The following is a 20,925-nucleotide window of genomic DNA, read 5'->3' on the forward strand; positions in this document are numbered from 1 at the left end:
CCCAGAGGAAGATAAACTCTTCGAATTATCGGAGGTAGAATCCAAAAGGTTAACATACAGAGCTCTTCAAGAGATCAGGAAGAAGATCAAGCAAAATGCGGACCAAATCAAGGAACACACGCAACAACAGAGGAACTTAAGGAGGTTATACAAGAGCATAACGACAAATTTAACAGGCTGCAAGAATCCATAGAGAGACAGCAAATAGAAATCCAAAAGATTAACAATAAAACTTCAGAATTAGACAACTCAACAGAAAGTCATCGGAGCAGAACTGAGGCTGTGGAAGTCAGAATTAGTGAGACTGAAGGTAAACTACTTGACACCAATTTCTTTGAGGAAAAATCATATAAAAGAATTAAAAAAATAAAGAAACCCTAAGAATTACGTGGGACTCTATCAAGAGGAATAATCTACAAGTGACTGGAGTACCAGAACAGGGGAGGATAACAGAAAATACAGAGAGAATTATTGAAGATTTGTGGGCAGAAAACTTCCCTGATACCGTGAAAGATGAGAAGACGTCTATTCAAGAAGCTCATTGAACACCACATAGGTAGATTCCAAAAGGAAGTCACCAAGATGTATTATAATAAAACTTGCCAAAACCAAAAATAAAGAAAGAATTTTAAGAGTGGCTAGGAATAAATGAAAAGTAGTCTACAAAGGAGAGTCAATAAGACTAAGCTCTGACTACTCAGCAGAAACCATGCAGGCAAGAAGGAATGGGACGATATATATAAACCCTTGAAGGAAAAAAACTGCCAGCCGAGAGTTATATATCCAGCAAAACTGTCTCTTAAATATGATGCCAATATTAGGGCATTTCCATATAAACAGATGTTAAGAGAATTTGTAAAAACCAAACCAAAAGCACAAGAAATACCAAATGAAGTCCTTCAGTTAGAGAATCAATAATATTAGAAAACAACCCAAGACTAGAACACGGGACAGAACAACCCGATACCAACCCAGATAGGGAAGTCACAAAAATAAATCAAAGCTAAAACCCTGTAGGGAAACAGAGATGTCAATATGTAAAGGATGACAACATTAAAACAAAAAAGAGGGACTAAATAATGCAGTCACAGAACTATCCTATGGAGAGGAAGTATCAAGAAATAAAAGATTGGTTTAAATTTAGAAAAATAGAGGTAAATATTAAGGCAACCACAGAGGAAACTAACAATCCTACACATGAAAATAAAAAAATAAAGACTCACAAATACAAAATGAACAATGAAAATGATGAAAAGAAAATACATAAAGACAACTCAGCACAGAAAATTACATGGAACAAAGAAACTGTTAAAAACACACACACACAAAAAAAACACATTAAAATGGTAGCACTAAACTCATACCTATCAATAATTACGCTGAATGTAAATGGACTAAATGCACCAATAAAGAGACAAGAGAGTGGCAGAATTGATTAAAAAAAAAAAAAAAAAACCATCCATCTAGTCTATATGCTGCCTACAAGAGACACACCTTAGACTCAAAGACACAAACTAAAACTCAAAGGATGGAAAAAATATATCAAGCAAACAACAATCAAAAAAGAGCAGGACTGGCAATATTAATCCCTGACAAAACAGACTTGAAAGCAAAATCCACCACAAAGGATAAGGAGGGACACTATATAATGATTTAAGGTTACACCAGGAGGACATAACCATAATAAATATTTACGCACCCAACGACAGGGCTCCAAAATATGTAAAACAAACACTAACAGCATTGAAAAGAAAAACAGACAGCTCCACAATAATACGAGACTTCAACACAACACTCTTTGTGAAGAACAGAACATCTAGAAAGCTCAATAAAGATATGGAAGAACTCAAAGCCACAATCAACTTGATCTCACAGACATACGGAGAACACTTCACCCAACAGCAGCCACGTATACTTTGTTTTCTAACGCACATGGAACATTCTCCAGAGCAGGCCACAAAGCAAGCCTTAACAGAATCTAAAAATCCAAATATTACAAAGCATCTTTTCTGACCATAAAGCCATGAAAGTAGAAATCAATAACAGAAAAATTAAGAGAAAAAAAATTGAATACATGGAAAGGGAACAACACCTTGCTCAAAAACTACTGGGTTACAGAAGAAATCAAGGAATCACAAGAAATTCACAGAATGAAATGAGAATGAAAACACATCCTATTAGAACCTTTGGGACACAGCAGGCGCAGTGCTCACAGGTCAATTTATAGTAATAAATGCACATATCCAAAAAGAAGGGCCCAAATCAAAACATTAACCCTATAACTTGAACAAATAGAGAGCAGCAAAAGCAGCCCACAGACACCAGAAGAAAGGAAATAATAAAAATTAGAGCAGACATAAATGAAATAGAGATTAGAAAAACAACTGAGTTAACAAGACCAAAAGGTGGTTCTTTGAAAAGATCAACAAAATGGATAAACCACTGGCCTAAATGACAAAAGAAAAACAGGAGAGTAAACAAATAAACCAAATAAGAAATGAGACGGGCGATATCACAACAGACCCAATTGAAAGTAAAAGAATCATAACAGAATACCATGAAAAATTATACTCAAAAACTACAAAAAGCACAGGTTTTTATCGACAAGTAAACAGCACTTGGTTGTTGTGCACTAATGGCTGTTCCAGAACTCCCTCCTATTTAAGGTCCCTGACCTTATTCTCAGTCTTACTTCTGAGGGTGTTCATATTTCTTCCTCCTTTAAATAGAGAATGCAATCAGACTTACCAGGCCTGTAGGCCCCGTTAGGTCAACTTGTTAACTGGAGAGGCCACTCAAGAATTCTCACTCTTAAAAGTGAGATTCATTTACATTTTCACAGAAACCAGGACTAGTATCCCTTCTAGATGTGTTCTCCTTTTGCTCAAGGGAAAAATCAAATCATTCTCCCCTTTACTGCAGTTTCCAAAGAGTTTATAACCCTGCGGAGGTGGCAACATACACATACAAAATATGCTGTTAACGTTAACATTACAGAAGTTAACGCCACCTACGCTCACAGTACATACATATGATTCTGAAATTGAGATGAGATCAGGACAGATGACGGAAACCTGGGGCTGTATTTGGAAGAAAGTAAATAGATCAGCAGTCCAAAGGCCTGCAGTTGACAATGTACTGGTCTTTTGGAGGGAAGGAGGGAGAAGGAAGCATTTGGGTTAGAATGAAACTGACAAATGGAGAAGTTGGCCAAGGCAGAGTTTAGACAGCCTTGAATGCCATGCTCAGAAGCCTTCATTTAGGTAAAGAACTTCTTTTACCTAAACATGCCATGTTACTCCTTCTGTTGGAAGTAAAGATTCAAAGTAGTTTCTAACAATTGATACGGCCTTCTTGAATAATCCAAGCAAACCTACTTTATCTCTGTATCACAAAGCTAACACACTCCAATTTCAGAATTATTCTACATTGCAATTTTTAATTTTTTTTTGTATGAATACCTTTAGTAAGGATCTCATTTCAATCAATATAACCATACCACCTAGCAAAGCATCTTCAGAAAATGGGCCCTGATGCTAAAACGCCCTAGACAGAATCCTGGCTTGAATACTACAAATGTGCATTCTCTGTGCCTCAGTTTCCTCATATGTAAAGCTAGAATAATGGTGTCTGCCTTGTAAAGATGAAATGACTTATTCATATAATTGAACAACACTTGGCACACAGTAAACACTGACTGAAAATACTAAGTTTGTTCTTAACTCCATCCTCTTCTTTATCTTCCATTTCCAATCACAAAGCCCTACCAGCAACCTCCAAATTATAACTTGAATTATTTTCTTCCTCTCCATGTCCACTCTTCCCAACTGACCATTATCTCTTGCCTGGATCACCCCATTATCCTTCAAGGTGCCCTCCCGCGGCACGATGGATGGCCTTTGTGTGGCCTTTCTTGCCATGGTCTTGTAACTCCTATCAAGTGATTAGGTGGGACCTTGCTAATAGGGTACATGGAACCCTAACAATGGGATGGGCCAGGTCTGCCATTCCACTAGGCTTAAAGGAGCCAATTGCAGAGCAGAAGGAGGATCCTACCACCAGCAGTGAAGAACAGGCAGGAGCAGAGAATGTGTCCTTTGGAACCAGGATCCCTGTGCTAAGCTCCTGGAACCAGGAAACAGAGAAAGAGAGCTGTAACACAAGACAGCGAGAAACAGTGGCAGAGACATGGCAGCAGGAGACAGGCAGCAGAAGACGGTGTGGTGGGCTTCTGGGCCCACAGAGAGAGAAAGCTGAGTGTCTTTGGGAAGGAGGCTTGCTGGAGGAGTAGGGTACCTCTGGGCACTTGGTGGAGCTAGGTTTGCTAACCCAGGAAGCTAGAGCTGAGTGCCTTAGGGCAGACAGGGATGCCTCCAGGCACTTACTGACAGGGCTAAAAGGGATTTATAACACTTGCCTGAGCAGGGTAGAAGCAGAAGGTCAGAGAGAGGTGTGTCTCAGCACCACAGGGTAGGAGCTGTCCTGATGGAAGAACTGTATCCTGAGTATTTCTGAACATGAACTGTAACCTGTTACTTCCCTAACAAACCCCATAATTGTGAGTATTGTCTGTGACTTCTGTGTGGCCATTGCCATGAACTATTGAACCCAGTAGAGGGTACCATGGGAGGGATGGTTGGTGTCGGAATAGGTAAAGATGGCAGAAAGAGAAGGCATGTCTGACCTCCGCCTCACAGGAATCAGCCTTGAGACACTGATCTTGATTCCCCTTCCCCCTTGTGAAGAGAGAGATCAGACTCCGCTCCATGCCATTTTTACACCTCTTTTCAGAGCGCCATTCAAGTGTTACTTCCTTAGGGAAGCCTTCCCAAACCCTCCATCCTTCACTCCCTAGGTGAATCTTGAAAAGCACAGTAATTTTTAACTGATTTTTATTGTTTTTCTCTCCCGTTAGAATGCTAGCTCCATAAGGGCAGGTATCTCGACCATCTTTTCCTTCATTCTATCTCTTAGCACATGATGCACACTCAACATCTGATGGATGAATGAATGAAGATTAAGTTCTTAGAAACTTATTTTCTCATAGTTCGGGAGGCGAGAGGCCTGAACTCAGGACGTGGCTCTAGGGTCTTTGTCTACTTCAGCTGCCCCAATTCTTAGCAGTCCTGGGCTTTTTGATGCACCTCTTTGTGTCTGTCTTCAATGGTGTCTTTCTCCTGTGCACGCCTGTGTCTACTCTGCTCTTTTTATAACACAGAAGTGGTTAGATCTGGGACCCACCCTACTCTTGCATGACCTCATTAAAGTCATTAACTAAAGAAAAAACCTACTTCCAAACACAATCACATCTGCAGGCACAGGGACCAGGAACCAGGACTTTGATACATATTTTGGGGGACACGATTCAATCTGTAACACCATCCAAGAAATTAATTTAATGGAGAGTCTTCCCACAATTGAAACTGTATTTAAAAGCTACCTGAAAGAAATCTAGAGTACACCAGACTGTTACATTTTGGTGTACTGGCTGTGTGTAGGGTGAGGTAGGGGAAACTTAACTTTCTCAAAATATTCTGGCAGTGTTCAAGTGTTTTATTGCATCAATGATTTAAAATGGAAAGATACGACACATTTTGAAACCTTACGTGAATGCAACTTAAAATAACTGGTTTGCTCACAAAGATTTCTATTTATAGAAAATATAAAAATAAGGTTCTAAATATATTTCATCATCTTCCGTCACCAGATTGTCGCACCGTGGTGGCTTGTGTGTTGCTGTGATGCTGAAAGCTATGCCACTGGTTATTTCAAATACCAGCAGGGTCAGCCATAGTAGACAGGTTTCAGCAGAGCTCTCAGATTAAGACTAGAAAGAAAGGCTTGGCAATCTACTTGCAAAAATTAGTCAGTGAAAACCTTACAGATCACAAGAGAATACTGACGTGCTTGCTGTGGACATGGTATCAGGAGAGATCAACTGATGGCGGAAGGTATCACGTTTGGTGAAGCAGAGGAACGACGAGCCCAAGGGAGTCTCTTGGTGAGAGAGACTGGCATGACAGCCACTACAGACTCAAGCATGCTGGCAATTGTGAGGATGACACAGGACCAGGCAACATTTTGTTCTGTTGTGTCAGTCTGCTAAATGGCAGCTATCTATCTAATCACATTTCTCTTAGATCTTCTTATAAGTCCAGCAAGTTTACCAGATCCCTAAACCAAAAAAACCAAACCTGTTGCCATCAAGTTGATTCTAACTCATAGCAACCCTATAGGGCAGAGTAGAACTGGCCCCATAGAGTTTCCAAGGCTGTAAATCTTTAAGGAAGCAGACTGCCACATCTTTCTCCCATGGAGCAGCTGGTGGGTTTGAACCAGCATCCTTTTGGTTATCAGTCAAGCACTTAATTACTATGCCACCAGGTCTCTAGCCAGATTGAGTTATGCTACTAGAATGGTACTTTGAGAAGTGTTTAATTTTCCTTATCAAAGGCTTTTATCATTCTGCTTAAAACAAGCAAATGCAGAGGCACACCCAAACCTGTCCAGTTCATTTACTCTGAGCTACACTGAGGAAGTAATATAATAAAATAATAATATAAGGTCTCTTAAAGTCTACAGATGGATGACAAATAAGAAGAGAATAATAAAATTAAGGATACAAACAATTCACACTCTCCTTAAGACTGCTGATATTCAGGAAGACATGAGGCCACATTGTGGCAATACTGAAAAAAAATTCAGACGTGATAAAAAGCAGTTAGATTAGATGGCTCGTAAGGTCCCTTTTCTGATTCTAAATAGACATGTTTCATTTTAATAGATTAACTGCAAGACAAAAACTATAAATTTAACTCATTAAGAGTTTAGGAGTGTTTTTTATGAAACAGCACTACAGAAAGAACCAGTTATAAATGGTCTCTAGATGAAGGCCATAACTATTTCTTTGAGAAACTTGGAAAAATGTTTCAAATAAATGTATGAATCATCAGAAGAGTTAAGAGTATTCTAACTGAACATATCATTTATCCTAACTATTACAGTTATTGTTTTACAGCTACCTCAGTACTTAGGACAAATCTAGGAGTCTGCATTCAACTTAACCAAGGTTACAGTAATCAACTTGCCTTCACTCTCCTTTATCGTTTCTAACCACACCCTGAGGGCAGTAGTGTTCAGCGGTATAATCCTTGCCTTCCACGTGGGAGACGGGAGTTCAATCCCTGGCCAGAGCACGTCATGTGCAGCCACCAGCCATTTGTCACTGGAAGCTTGTGTATTGTTGCTCTGATGCTGAACAAGTTTCGGTAGGGCTTTCAGACTAAGACAGATCAGAAAGAAAGACCTGGCTTCCAAAAACCAGTCAAAGATAACCCTATCTGGCAACTGATCATGGGGATGGCACAGGACTGGGCAGCGTTTTGTTCCATTGTGCGCGTGGTCACTGTGAGTCGGGGCCGACTCACAGCAGCTGATAATGACATACACTCCCTATGAGAGTATTCCCCACTTTATCTTTTTAGCGTCCTACAACTTTTCCCTAAACTCCAGCTCAAGGATATCCAAATGGTCTCTAAATCTAAGTCTCCAAGTACCCTCATTCAGGTTAGTTTTTATCCTATACATTTTTTTTTTTACAATGGTAAACATAAACAAACACTAATGTTTCACCATATTGTATACAATAAAGTGTTAGCTTAGAAACTACATTATCTCTAATTCACAGATTTCGGTTCTTTCTTTTCTTGTTAAACTATCACAAAATAGTAACATAAGAATCAGTTAATAATTAAAAGAACATCAGCACATGAATAAGTTGATTATTATACAGAATACAGAGAGCCTTTAAATAAAGATGGTGTGGAAAAACACTTTTTTTAGCCACTCAAATGCTCTATTTAAGGGAAATGTGAAGGTACGTTTATAAATAAGAGCTAAAAACTTAAGGGATAATTTTTTTTTTTTTTAAAGACACCTTGGCGTAGAGAACCAGGGTCCTTTCATTTTAGTAATGTTAAATCAGAGACCAACATACTCTAAAAAATAAAGAAGAGTTAAACAACAACAAAATGCTTACTAAGTGAAACTAAGGTTATTATTGAAGTGGGTTGAATGGTGGCCCCCAAAAGATATGTCCAGGTTCCAATCCTTGGAACCTGTGAATGTCACCTTATTTGGAAAAAGGGTCTCTACACATGTGATGAAGTTCAGGATCTTGAGATGAGCAGATAATGGTGTGTTATATGGGTGGGCCTACAGCTCATGGTGGATTACATGGGTGGGCTGACAGCTCATTGTGGATTATATGGGTGGACCTACAGTTCATGGTGGATTACACAGGTGACCCTACAGCTCATGGTGGATTACATGGGTGGGCCTACAGCTCATTGTGGATTATATGGGTGGACCTACAGTTCATGGTGGATTACACAGGTGACCCTACAGCTCATGGTGGATTACATGGGTGGGCTGACAGCTCATTGTGGATTATATGGGTGGACCTACAGTTCATGGTGGATTACACAGGTGACCCTACAGCTCATTGCGGATTACATGGGTGGGCCTACAGCTCATTGTGGGTTATATGGGTGGGCCCTAAACCTAATAACAAGTGTCTTTATAAGAGAAAGGCAAAGGGAGATTTGAGACAGAAGAGGACATGGAGAAGAGAACGAAGCAATGTAAACCCAGGGGCAGAGACTGGAATCATATGACCACAAATCAAGGAACACCTGGCGTCACCAGAAGCTGAAAGGAGCAAAGATCATATCCTCCAGACATCTTGATTTCAGACTCTGGCCTCCAGAACTCTGAGAGAATAAATTTTCATTCTAAGTCAGCATGCTTGAGATGATTTACCACTGCAACCACAGGAAACTAGCACAGTTACTTGCATCTGTGCCCTCAGAAGGGCAGACGAATGTCTCAAACTCACATCTTCAATGGGTCTTGGACTAAGTGGGCTGCATAAAACTTCCAAAATTCATACTGCTTATTCTCAAAGAACACACTTGATGTATGGTGAAAAGGGTACCCAGTTGAGATTCAGTACTTACGGGAGACTCTGAAAGAACCTAAAAGGATAAACAAGTTGTTAACAGTAATTTTAGCAACAGTGATTGATTTTTCCCTTTTTCAGAGATGCATATAAAAATAATGAAAACAGGGAAGAAGAGATGTTTACCTAGAGTTCAACGGAACATTCAGGTATGCTTGTTGAAAGTAAGTTTACCTGCCAAGCATAGATTATGAACTTCATGAACCTACTTCTCTTCAGCTTAAAAATTCTATTCAAAAGAAAATTCTGTCACACTATTATGAACCACTTTATTTTTAAGCTACAGTTAAAAAGCATAAAAATACCATTAAAAAAAATTCTAATTTAAAAATCTTCCTACAATGTATATAATTTAATGGCAAACTTCCTTTCATTTAAAAACTTATATTCTCTTAAATTACTAAAAGTCTTCATAAACGAGACAACAATATTTTATATGGAACAAATAAGAGGATCTTCACTGCCGTTACAAATTAAACCTGATAAACAATTCCAGGAAAGGAAAAAAAAAAAAAACTAGCAAAACCTAAATTTTAATCAAAACATTGCAATGACAAAAATCATTGATGAAAAACAACAGGTAAAAAATAAAAATTAGGTGACAGAATTTTCTTATAAATCTCTTCCCTTTGGGTTTTACATTTGAACATATTTATTCCTATTGATTTAATCTCAAAAGAAAATCATCAAAAATACTGAAAGGTAGCATTGCCGGCACAGGAACCTCAGATTCCAGAAAAATATCCCAAGATACCAGAAAAGCCCTACTCTAGGTTAAAAAAAAAAAAAAAAAAAAAAAAAAAAATTTTTTTTTTAGGTTACTTACCAGCAAATAACTCCTTGTCAATAATAATAATAATACAAAGAAAAGGAACTCTTGGGTCTACCTTTTTCCTAAATGTTCATAACCTACATTTGATGATCAGTGAGATCAGTCCTAGGATTCCTACCACATTTCACCAAGGGACAAACATTAAATAAAATGGGGATTATACTTGAGGATCATCAGACAACCTTTTAAAACGTATTGAGACCATCACTGGATACTGGGTCTTTACTGGAATAATGGATGGGCAGGGAATCAACAGATTAATTAAAAAAAAAAAAAAACAACCACTCACTGGGAAATCAAGAAATAAATTCAAGGTCTACACTGAACAGGGTATAAAGTAAGATACGCAACTTCAGAAACAATGTGAAGTTTTAATCATTTTAAAAAATAAATTTGCTGAACATGAATAATTCCAAGGGTATATCCTACGTTATATCATGAGGAACATAGTATTATTTGAACAAAAACATAGTAGAATTTCTAAGAGGTGACTGATTTTGGACATATTTTCTGAGGCAGTACAGCGGCCCAGGCAAGCCATCACATGATGTGAAATCAAATATTTAACTACGATAACATCATAACTTTACAGAAATTTGGTGGGGAGTATAGGCGGAAAATGATCAGTCTGAAACAGTGAAAATTTTAAATGAGATTCGTCTTGAAAGTCAATTACCAGAAAGCCCTAATTGGAACAGTGGTCTCTTCTTCCATGAAACACTTATAGATACTGGCTTAAATTGATGCCCTAGCTTCTCCTATTCCCCTTCCTCCAAACAACCTCCAACTGTGGCAAACTTACAGTCATCAGGGATCACCAGCAGTGCTAATGCAAACTCAATACTGTAGCTGGTTCAAGGTTGACAACAGGGTGAAAACAGCTGCTCTAGCGAAAAAAGCTTTTAAAAAGATAGAAGGACCTAAGAGACAAAACAATACCTTTCCACCTAAACCCCTCCTCAAAAAAAAAGAAAAAAGGACTAACTGGTTGTTAGGAATAGCCAAGAAGCAATCTTTTCAAGACTTCAAATAACTAAATAGTGTTGACGGCCTTTTACTTTTATTGTCTCAAACAGTTTTTTTTTTTAAGTTTAATCTTCAAATTCATTCTCTACAAGGAAAAAGAAACAGTACTGAGACAAAAGATTAGCCACACATCTAAGCCTAGTCAAAGCTGGCAAGAAGCATATCTACATGAAGGTTGCTATGGTAACAAATGTATTCATTGTCTCAGGGAGCTCTCACTTCTTATACCAGAAAGATACAAAGCAAAGTTGTATTTCTTGTTCAGATAGTAATCAGTTTCAAAGAAGGTCTCCCAAGAACACTTTTAAAAGCAGACTTTCTAATTCAAACATCTCTGGTTCCAGCATTACCATCTCCTCGGGCAAAGCGTCAGCAACTGTCAAAAAAACACGTGCCCAACTTAAAGGTTCACAGGCGCCTCCTGGCTACACAGGTATCTTTGACTGCAACAAAGGCACTCCCGGCCTACAAGCAGAGGGAGGAACACAGGGAAGGCACTCCCGGTCTACAAGTAGACTGACCACCACGGGGAAGGCACTCCCGCTCTTCCAGCAGACTGAGAACGAGAGGGAAGGCACTCCTGGTCTACAAGCAGACTGAGGACCTCACGGAAGGCACTCCTGGTCTACAAGCAGACTGAGGACCTCAGGGAAGGTATTCCCGCTCTACAAGCAGACTGAGGACCTCACGGAAGGCACTCCCGCTCTACAAGAAGACTGACGACCACAGGGAAGGCACTCCCTGTCTACAAGCAGACTGACCACCACGGGGAAGGCACTCCCGCTCTTCCAGCAGACTGAGGACCACAGGAAAGGCACTCCCGTTCTACTAGCAGGCTGAGGACTTCAGGGAAGGCACTCCTGGTCTACAAGCAGACTGAGGACCTCAGGGAAGGCACTCCCGGTCTACAAGCAGACTGACCACCACGGGGAAGGCACTCCCGCTCTTCCAGCAGACTGACGACCACAGGGAAGGCATTCCAGGTCTACAAGCAGACTGAGGACTGCGGGGAAGGCACCAATCTACAAGCAGACAGAGGACTTCGCGAAAGGTACTCCCACTCTACAAGCAGACTGAGGACCTCAGGGAAGGCACTCCCAAACTACAAGCAGACTGAGGGCCACAGGGAGGGCACTCCCACTCTACAAGCAGACTGAGGACCTCAGGGAAGGCACTCCCAAACTACAAGCAGACTGAGGACCTCAGGAAAGGTATTCCCATTCTACAAGCAGACTGAGGGCCTCAGGAAAGGTATTCCCACTCTACAAGCAGACTGAGGGCCTGAGAGAAGGCACTCCTGGTCTATAAGCAGACTGAGGAATGCGGGGAAAGCACTTCCGCTCTACTGGCAGGCTGAGAACTTCAGGAAAGGCACTCCCGGTCTACATGCAGACTCACCACCACGGGGAAGGCACTCCCGGTCTACAAGCAGACTGAGGACCGCGGGGAAGGCACTCCAGGTCTACAAGCAGACTGAGGACCTCCGGGAAGGCACTCACATCCTACAAGCAGACTGAGGACCTCGGGGAAGGCACTCCCACTCTTCCAGCAGACTGACGACCACGGGGAAGGCACTCCTGGTCTACCAGAAGACTGATGACCGCTGGGAAGGCACTCCCGGTCTACAAGCAGACTGAGGACCTCGGGGAAGGCACTCCTGGTCTACCAGCAGACTGATGACCGCTGGGAAGGCACTCCCGGTCTACAAGCAGACTGACGACCCCGGGGAAGGCACTCCCGGTCTACAAGCAGACTGAGGACCTCGGGGAAGGCACTCCTGGTCTACCAGCAGACTGACGACCGCAGGGAAGGCACTCCCGGTCTACAAGCAGACTGATGACCCCGGGGAAGGCACTCCCAGTCTACAAGCAGACTAGCAGACTGACCACCACGGGGAAGGCACTCCCGGTCTACAAGCAGACTGAGGACCTCGGGGAAGGCACTCCCAGTCTACAAGCAGACTGAGGACCGTGGGGAAGGCACTCCCGGTCTACAAGCAGACTGAGGACCTCGGGGAAGGCACTCCCAATCTACAAGCATACTGAGGGCCACAGGGAAGGCACTCCCACTCTACAAGTAGACTGAGGTCCTCAGGGAAGGCACTCCCTGTCTACAAGCAGACTGAGGATTCGGGGAAGGTACCTTCACTCTACAAGCAGAATGACGACCGCGGGGAAGGCAGTCCGGTCTAGCAGCAGACTGAGGACCACAGGGAAGGCATTCCAGATCTACAAGCAGACTGAGGACCTCGGGGAAGGCACTCCCGGTCTACAAGCAGACTGAGGACATTGGAGAAGGCACTCCAGGTCTACAAGCAGACTGAGGACCTCCGGAAGGCACTCCCGCTCTACAAGCAGACTGAGGATTCAGGGAAGGCACTCCCACTCTTCCAGCAGACTGACGACCACGGGGAAGGCACTCCTGGTCTACCAGAAGACTGACGACCACGGGGAAGGCACTCCCGGTCTACAAGCAGACTGAGGACCTCGGGGAAGGCACTCCTGGTCTACCAGCAGACTGATGATCGCGGGGAAGGCACTCCCGGTCTACAAGCAGACTGAGGACCTCGGGGAAGGCACTCCTGGTCTACCAGCAGACTGACGACCGCGGGGAAGGCACTCCCGGTCTACAAGCAGACTGACGACCCCGGGGAAGGCACTCCCAGTCTACAAGCAGACTAGCAAACTGACCACCAAGGGGAAGGCACTCCTGGTCTACAAGCAGACTGAGGACCTCGGGGAAGGCACTCCCGGTCTACAAGCAGACTGAGGACTGCGGGGAAGGCACTCCCGGTCTACAAGCAGACTGACCACCACAGGGAAGGCACTCCCGGTCTACAAGCAGACTGAGGACCTTGGGGAAGGCACTCCCAGTCTACAAGCAGACTGAAGACCAGAGGGAAGGCACTCCTGGTCTACAAGCAAACTGAGGACCTCACGGAAGGCACTCCCACTCTACAAGCAGACTGAGGACCTCATGGAAGGTATTCCCGCTCTACAAGCAGACTGAGGACCTCACAGAAGGCACTCCTGGTCTACAAGCAGACTGAGGACCTCACGGAAGGCACTCCTGGTCTACAAGCAGACTGAGGACCTCACGGAAGGCACTCCTGGTCTACAAGCAGACTGAGGACCTCACAGAAGGCACTCCCGCTCTACAAGCAGACTGAGGGCCACAGGGAAGGCACTCCCGCTCTACAAGCAGATTGACGACCACAGGGAAGGCACTCCCGGTCTACAAGCAGACTGACCACCACAGGAAAGGCACTCCCGCTCTTCCAGCAGACTGACGACCACAGGGAAATTACTCCCGTTCTACTAGCAAGCTGAGGACTTTGGGGAAGGCGCTCCCGGTCTACAAGCAGACTGAGAACCTCAGTGAAGGCATTCCTGGTCTACAAGCAGACTGACCACCACGGGGAAGGCACTCCCGCTCTTCCAGCAGACTGATGACCACAGGGAAGGCATTCCAGGTCTACAAGCAGACTGAGGACCTCGCGGAAGGCACTCCCAAACTACAAGCAGACTGAGGGCCACAGGGAGGGCACTCCCAAACTACAAGCAGACTGAGGGCCACAGGGAGGGCACTCCCACTCTACAAGCAAACTGAGGACCTCAGGGAAGGTATTCCCACTCTACAATAAGACTGAGGGCCTGAAGGAAGGCACTCCCGGTCTACAAGCAGACTGAGGACCTCGGGGAAGGCACTCCAGGTCTACAAGCAGACTGAGGACCTCGGGGAAGGTATTCCCATTCTACAAGCAGACCGAGAACCTCAGGGAAGGTATTCCCGTTCTACAAGCAGACTGAGGACCTCGGGGAAGGCACTCCCGTTCTACAAGCAGACTGAGGACCTCAGGAAAGGCACTCCAGGTCTACAAGCAGACTGAGGACCTCAGGAAAGGCACTCCAGGTCTACAAGCAGACTGAGGACCTCGGGGAAGGCACTCCAGGTCTACAAGCAGACCGAGAACCTCAGGGAAGGTACTCCCGTTCTACAAGCAGACTGAGGACCTCGGGGAAGGCACTCCAGGTCTACAAGCAGACTGAGGACCTCAGGAAAGGCACTCCAGGTCTACAAGCAAACCGAGAACCTCAGGGAAGGTATTCCCGTTCTACAAGCAGACTGAGGACCTCGGGGAAGGCACTCCCGGTCTACCAGCAGACTGACGACCGCGGGGAAGGCACTCCTGGTCTACAAGCAGACTGAGAGCCTCTGGGAAGGCACTCCAGGTCTACAAGCAGACCGAGAACCTCAGGGAAGGTATTCCCGTTCTACAAGCAGACTGAGGACCTCGGGGAAGGCACTCCCGGTCTACCAGCAGACTGACGACCGCAGGGAAGGCACTCCTGGTCTACAAGCAGACTGAGAGCTTCTGGGAAGGCACTCCGGTTCTACAAGCAGACTGAGAGCCTCTGGGAAGGCACTCCGGTTCTACAAGCAGACTGAGGACCTCGGGGAAGGCACTCCAGCTCTACAGGACGGGACCACCAAAGCCCTCGGGGGTGGGGGCTGGCTCAGTCGAGGTCGGGATACCCCCCTGTTACCCCGTGGGCACCTCAGGAGGACAGGAGAGGAGGCGCGTGCCTCGGGCAGAGTCCGGGGGCGGGGTTGGGGAGCCTCACCTGCACCCCGGTGTAGTTCTCAAAGAAGAAGAGCACCATGCTCTGGTAGGTGACGTAGAGCCGGTCGTCCACCGCCTGGTAGAGGCGGGCGGGCAGGAAGCAGGAGAGCAGCCTCCAGGCCCCCCAGGCCAGGATATACGGGGGCGCGGCGCCCAGGAGCACGGCGGCCGGCAGCACGTAGCGCATGGAGTACGTGTGGAGCACCAGGGACAGCAGCATCTTCCTCCCGCTGCTCGGTGACTCCTCACTGCCCGGCTCAGCCCCAGCCGGCGGCGGCCAATCTTCGAGCGCGGGACCGACACCGCCGCCGCCACCTGAGACGCGAACCTGCCGCCTCAGCGCCGCCGCCTCGCCGCTGCCTCAACGCCGCGGGCCGCCCTCCGCCTCACCGCCGCCACCTGAGACGCGAACCTGCCGCCTCCGCCCCCAGCCGCACGGGCGGGCAGACAGGCGGGTGACCGGGCCCCGGCGACGGGCGGTGCGGCCCCGGACTCCGCCGCGCCCGACCCAGGCCAGCGAGGAGGAGGCGCCGGCGGGCTCGGCGAGCTGCTCGCGGCCCGGGGGTTGGGACGTCGCGGCCCTGCCCGGCGCCGGGAAGCTCAGGAGTCGTTACACCCCATGACCCTCGCCTTTCACCGTATCTGCCTGCCGGGGCGGGGCTCCGGGCAATAAGGCGCCTCCTGATTGGCTGAGCGCCGGCCCGTGGACGTGCGGCTGACTCCCCGGCGGCGCGGCGCGGCCACTGCGCATGCGTGACTGCTCGGCTCGGCTCGGCTCGGCTCGGCTCGGCTCGGCTCGGCTCGGCTCGGCTCGGCTCGGCTCGGCTCGGCTCGGCTCGGCTCGGCTCGGCTCGGACGGGGGGTGGGGGCTGGGGATGGGGGGTGGCGGCGGCGGGGCGGGTGAAGGTGGGTGCGGGCGGGAGGAGGGGGCCCTGGGGAGTCGCCCGCCGTCTAGTGGCGCTGTGAGCACGGCTGGGGGAGGCCCCCCGGAGCCTGGGACGCCCCACCTCGGCCTTGCACGTCCTGTGGGCGCCTGGGCTCGGGGTGCGCCCTGAAATCCAGGCCTTCGGGGGCGCCTGTGCGGGAGGCGTGGGCGCCGCGGGCGTCGGCATCTGCAGCCGGAGATCCGGCGCGTTCAGGGAAGGCTGGCCGAGTCGCTGTGGGAAGGCCAGCGGGACACGATCCGCGCTCACGGCGGGCCCGGTGAGTAGAGGTCCCGGCACGCAGAGCGGCGGCGCTTCGGCCCTCGGACCAGCGACCGAGACTGAAAACCAAAGCCAACCCGCTGCCGTCGAGTCAGTGCCGCTCCTGGCGCCCTACAGACAGGGCAGCACTGCCCCAGAGAGCCTCCAGTCCCCGCCTCGTGGTTAGCAGCCGAGCTCGACACCACCAGGGTTTCCACGGAGGCCTGCTCTAAAGGGGTCGCCTCCCCTTCAGGGCCACGCCACAGCCCTCGGCCCTCCTCTGTCCACCTATGTAAACGGGTCGGTTCCCCTTCAGGGCCACCCCACAGCCCTCGGCCCTCCTCTGTCCACCTATGTAAACGGGTCGGTTCCCCTTCAGGGCCATCCCACAGCCCTCGGCCCTCCTCTGTCCACCTATGTAAACGGGTCGGTTCCCCTTCAGGGCCACGCCACAGCCCTCGGCCCTCCTCTGTCCACCTATGTAAACGGGTCGGTTCCCCTTCAGGGCCATCCCACAGCCCTCGGCCCTCCTCTGTCCACCTATGTAAACGGGTCGGTTCCCTTTCAGGGCCACGCCACAGCCCTCGGCCCTCCTCTGTCCACCTATGTAAACGGGTCGGTTCCCCTTCAGGGCCATCCCACAGCCCTCGGCCCTCCTCTGTCCACCTATGTAAACGGGTCGGTTCCCCTTCAGGGCCATCCCACAGCCCTCGGCCCTCCTCTGTCCACCTATGTAAACGGGTCGGTTCCCCTTCAGGGCCATCCCACAGCCCTCGGCCCTCCTCTGTCCACCTATGTAAACGGGTCGGTTCCCCTTCAGGGCCACCCCACAGCCCTCGGCCCTCCTCTGTCCACCTATGTAAACGGGTCGGTTCCCCTTCAGGGCCATCCCACAGCCCTCGGCCCTCCTCTGTCCACCTATGTAAACGGGTCGGTTCCCCTTCAGGGCCACGCCACAGCCCTCGGCCCTCCTCTGTCCACCTATGTAAACGGGTCGGTTCCCCTTCAGGGCCACCCCACAGCACTCGGCCCTCCTCTGTCCACCTATGTAAACGGGTCGGTTCCCCTTCAGGGCCATCCCACAGCCCTCGGCCCTCCTCTGTCCACCTATGTAAACGGGTCGGTTCCCCTTCAGGGCCACGCCACAGCCCTCGGCCCTCCTCTGTCCACCTATGTAAACGGGTCGGTTCCCCTTCAGGGCCACCCCACAGCCCTCGGCCCTCCTCTGTCCACCTATGTAAACGGGTCGGTTCCCTTTCAGGGCCACCCCACAGCCCTCGGCCCTCCTCTGTCCTCCTATGTAAACGGGTCGGTTCCCTTTCAGGGCCACGCCACAGCCCTCGGCCCTCCTCTGTCCACCTATGTAAACGGGTCGGTTCCCCTTCAGGGCCACCCCACAGCCCTCGGCCCTCCTCTGTCCACCTATGTAAACGGGTCGGTTCCCTTTCAGGGCCACCCCACAGCCCTCGGCCCTCCTCTGTCCTCCTATGTAAACGGGTCGGTTCCCCTTCAGGGCCACCCCACAGCCCTCGGCCCTCCTCTGTCCACCTATGTAAACGGGTCGGTTCCCTTTCAGGGCCACGCCACAGCCCTCGGCCCTCCTCTGTCCACCTATGTAAACGGGTCGGTTCCCCTTCAGGGCCACCCCACAGCCCTCGGCCCTCCTCTGTCCACCTATGTAAACGGGTCGGTTCCCTTTCAGGGCCACCCCACAGCCCTCGGCCCTCCTCTGTCCTCCTATGTAAACGGGTCGGTTCCCCTTCAGGGCCACCCCACAGCCCTCGGCCCTCCTCTGTCCACCTATGTAAACGGGTCGGTTCCCTTTCAGGGCCACCCCACAGCCCTCGGCCCTCCTCTGTCCTCCTATGTAAACGGGTCGGTTCCCTTTCAGGGCCACCCCACAGCCCTCGGCCCTCCTCTGTCCACCTATGTAAACGGGTCGGTTCCCTTTCAGGGCCACCCCACAGCCCTCGGCCCTCCTCTGTCCACCTATGTAAACGGGTCGGTTCCCTTTCAGGGCCACCCCACAGCCCTCGGCCCTCCTCTGTCCACCTATGTAAACGGGTCGGTTCCCTTTCAGGGCCACCCCACAGCCCTCGGCCCTCCTCTGTCCTCCTATGTAAACGGGTCGGTTCCCTTTCAGGGCCACCCCACAGCCCTCGGCCCTCCTCTGTCCTCCTATGTGAAGAGGTCGCTTCCCCTTCAGGGCCACCCCACAGCCCTCGGCCCTCCTCTGTCCTCCTATGTAAACGGGTCGGTTCCCTTTCAGGGCCACCCCACAGCCCTCGGCCCTCCTCTGTCCTCCTATGTGAAGAGGTTGCTTCCCCTTCAGGGCCACGCCACAACCCTCGGTCCTCCTTTGTCCTCCTATGTAAACGGGTCGGTTCCCCTTCAGGGCCACCCCACAGCCCTCGGCCCTCCTCTGTCCACCTATGTAAACGGGTCGGTTCCCTTTCAGGGCCACCCCACAGCCCTCGGCCCTCCTCTGTCCTCCTATGTAAACGGGTCGGTTCCCTTTCAGGGCCACCCCACAGCCCTCGGCCCTCCTCTGTCCACCTATGTAAACGGGTCGGTTCCCCTTCAGGGCCACCCCACAGCCCTCGGCCCTCCTCTGTCCACCTATGTAAACGGGTCGGTTCCCTTTCAGGGCCACCCCACAGCCCTCGGCCCTCCTCTGTCCTCCTATGTAAACGGGTCGGTTCCCCTTCAGGGCCACCCCACAGCCCTCGGCCCTCCTCTGTCCACCTATGTAAACGGGTCGGTTCCCTTTCAGGGCCACCCCACAGCCCTCGGCCCTCCTCTGTCCTCCTATGTAAACGGGTCGGTTCCCTTTCAGGGCCACCCCACAGCCCTCGGCCCTCCTCTGTCCACCTATGTAAACGGGTCGGTTCCCTTTCAGGGCCACGCCACAGCCCTCGGCCCTCCTCTGTCCACCTATGTAAACGGGTCGGTTCCCTTTCAGGGCCACCCCACAGCCCTCGGCCCTCCTCTGTCCTCCTATTTAACCGGTCGGTTCCCCTTCAGGGCCACGCCACAGCCCTCGGCCCTCCTCTGTCCACCTATGTAAACGGGTCGGTTCCCTTTCAGGGCCACCCCACAGCCCTCGGCCCTCCTCTGTCCTCCTATGTGAAGAGGTTGCTTCCCCTTCAGGGCCACGCCACAACCCTCGGTCCTCCTTTGTCCTCCTATGTAAACGGATCGGTTCCCCTTCAGGGCCACCCCACAGCCCTCGGTCCTCCTCTGTCCTCCTATGTGAAGAGGTCGCTTCCCCTTCAGGGCCACCCCACAGCCCTCGGCCCTCCTCTGTCCTCCTATGTAAACGGGTCGGTTCCCCTTCAGGGCCACCCCACAGCCCTCGGTCCTCCTCTGTCCTCCTATGTGAAGAGGTCGCTTCCCCTTCAGGGCCACCCCACAGCCCTCGGCCCTCCTCTGTCCACCTATGTGAAGAGGTTGCTTCCCCTTCAGGGCCACGCCACAACCCTCGGTCCTCCTTTGTCCTCCTATGTAAACGGATCGGTTCCCCTTCAGGGCCACCCCACAGCCCTCGGTCCTCCTCTGTCCTCCTATGTGAAGAGGTTGCTTCCCCTTCAGGGCCACGCCACAACCCTCGGTCCTCCTTTGTCCTCCTATGTAAACGGATCGGTTCCCCTTCAGGGCCACCCCACAGCCCTCGGTCCTCCTCTGTCCTCCTATGTGAAGAGGTCGCTTCCCCTTCAGGGCCACCCCACAGCCCTCGGCCCTCCTCTGTCCACCTATGTAAACGGGTCGGTTCCCTTTCAGGGCCACGCCACAGCCCTCGGCCCTCCTCTGTCCACCTATGTAAACGGGTCGGTTCCCTTTCAGGGCCACCCCACAGCCCTCGGCCCTCCTCTGTCCTCCTATTTAACCGGTCGGTTCCCCTTCAGGGCCACGCCACAGCCCTCGGCCCTCCTCTGTCCACCTATGTAAACGGGTCGGTTCCCTTTCAGGGCCACCCCACAGCCCTCGGCCCTCCTCTGTCCTCCTATGTGAAGAGGTTGCTTCCCCTTCAGGGCCACGCCACAACCCTCGGTCCTCCTTTGTCCTCCTATGTAAACGGATCGGTTCCCCTTCAGGGCCACCCCACAGCCCTCGGTCCTCCTCTGTCCTCCTATGTGAAGAGGTCGCTTCCCCTTCAGGGCCACCCCACAGCCCTCGGCCCTCCTCTGTCCTCCTATGTAAACGGGTCGCTTCTCCTTCAAGGCCACCCCACAGCCCTCGG

At 49.7% G+C, this 20,925-nt stretch overlaps 1 protein-coding gene across 3 annotated transcripts in view; it reads right to left on the reverse strand.

Annotated features, from left to right (window-relative positions):
* The window catches only part of AGPAT5 (1-acylglycerol-3-phosphate O-acyltransferase 5), a 107,872-nt gene extending 92,025 nt beyond the window's left edge, over positions 1-15,847 (reverse strand). For 2 of the 3 annotated variants that reach the window (XR_010323532.1, XM_064294937.1), the window contains exon 1: positions 15,503-15,847. Coding sequence is in view for 2 of the 3 variants with exons in the window: in XM_064294937.1 (XP_064151007.1) it covers positions 15,503-15,721 (219 nt within the window). In the remaining variant the exon portion in view is untranslated. The remainder of the gene's footprint in view (positions 1-15,502) is intronic. The other variant, XM_064294938.1, reaches the window with a different exon arrangement.
* Between the last annotated feature and the right edge of the window lie 5,078 nt (positions 15,848-20,925).

This window comes from Loxodonta africana, chromosome 12, assembly GCF_030014295.1.
Source record: "Loxodonta africana isolate mLoxAfr1 chromosome 12, mLoxAfr1.hap2, whole genome shotgun sequence".
Lineage (NCBI taxonomy): Eukaryota > Metazoa > Chordata > Mammalia > Proboscidea > Elephantidae > Loxodonta > Loxodonta africana.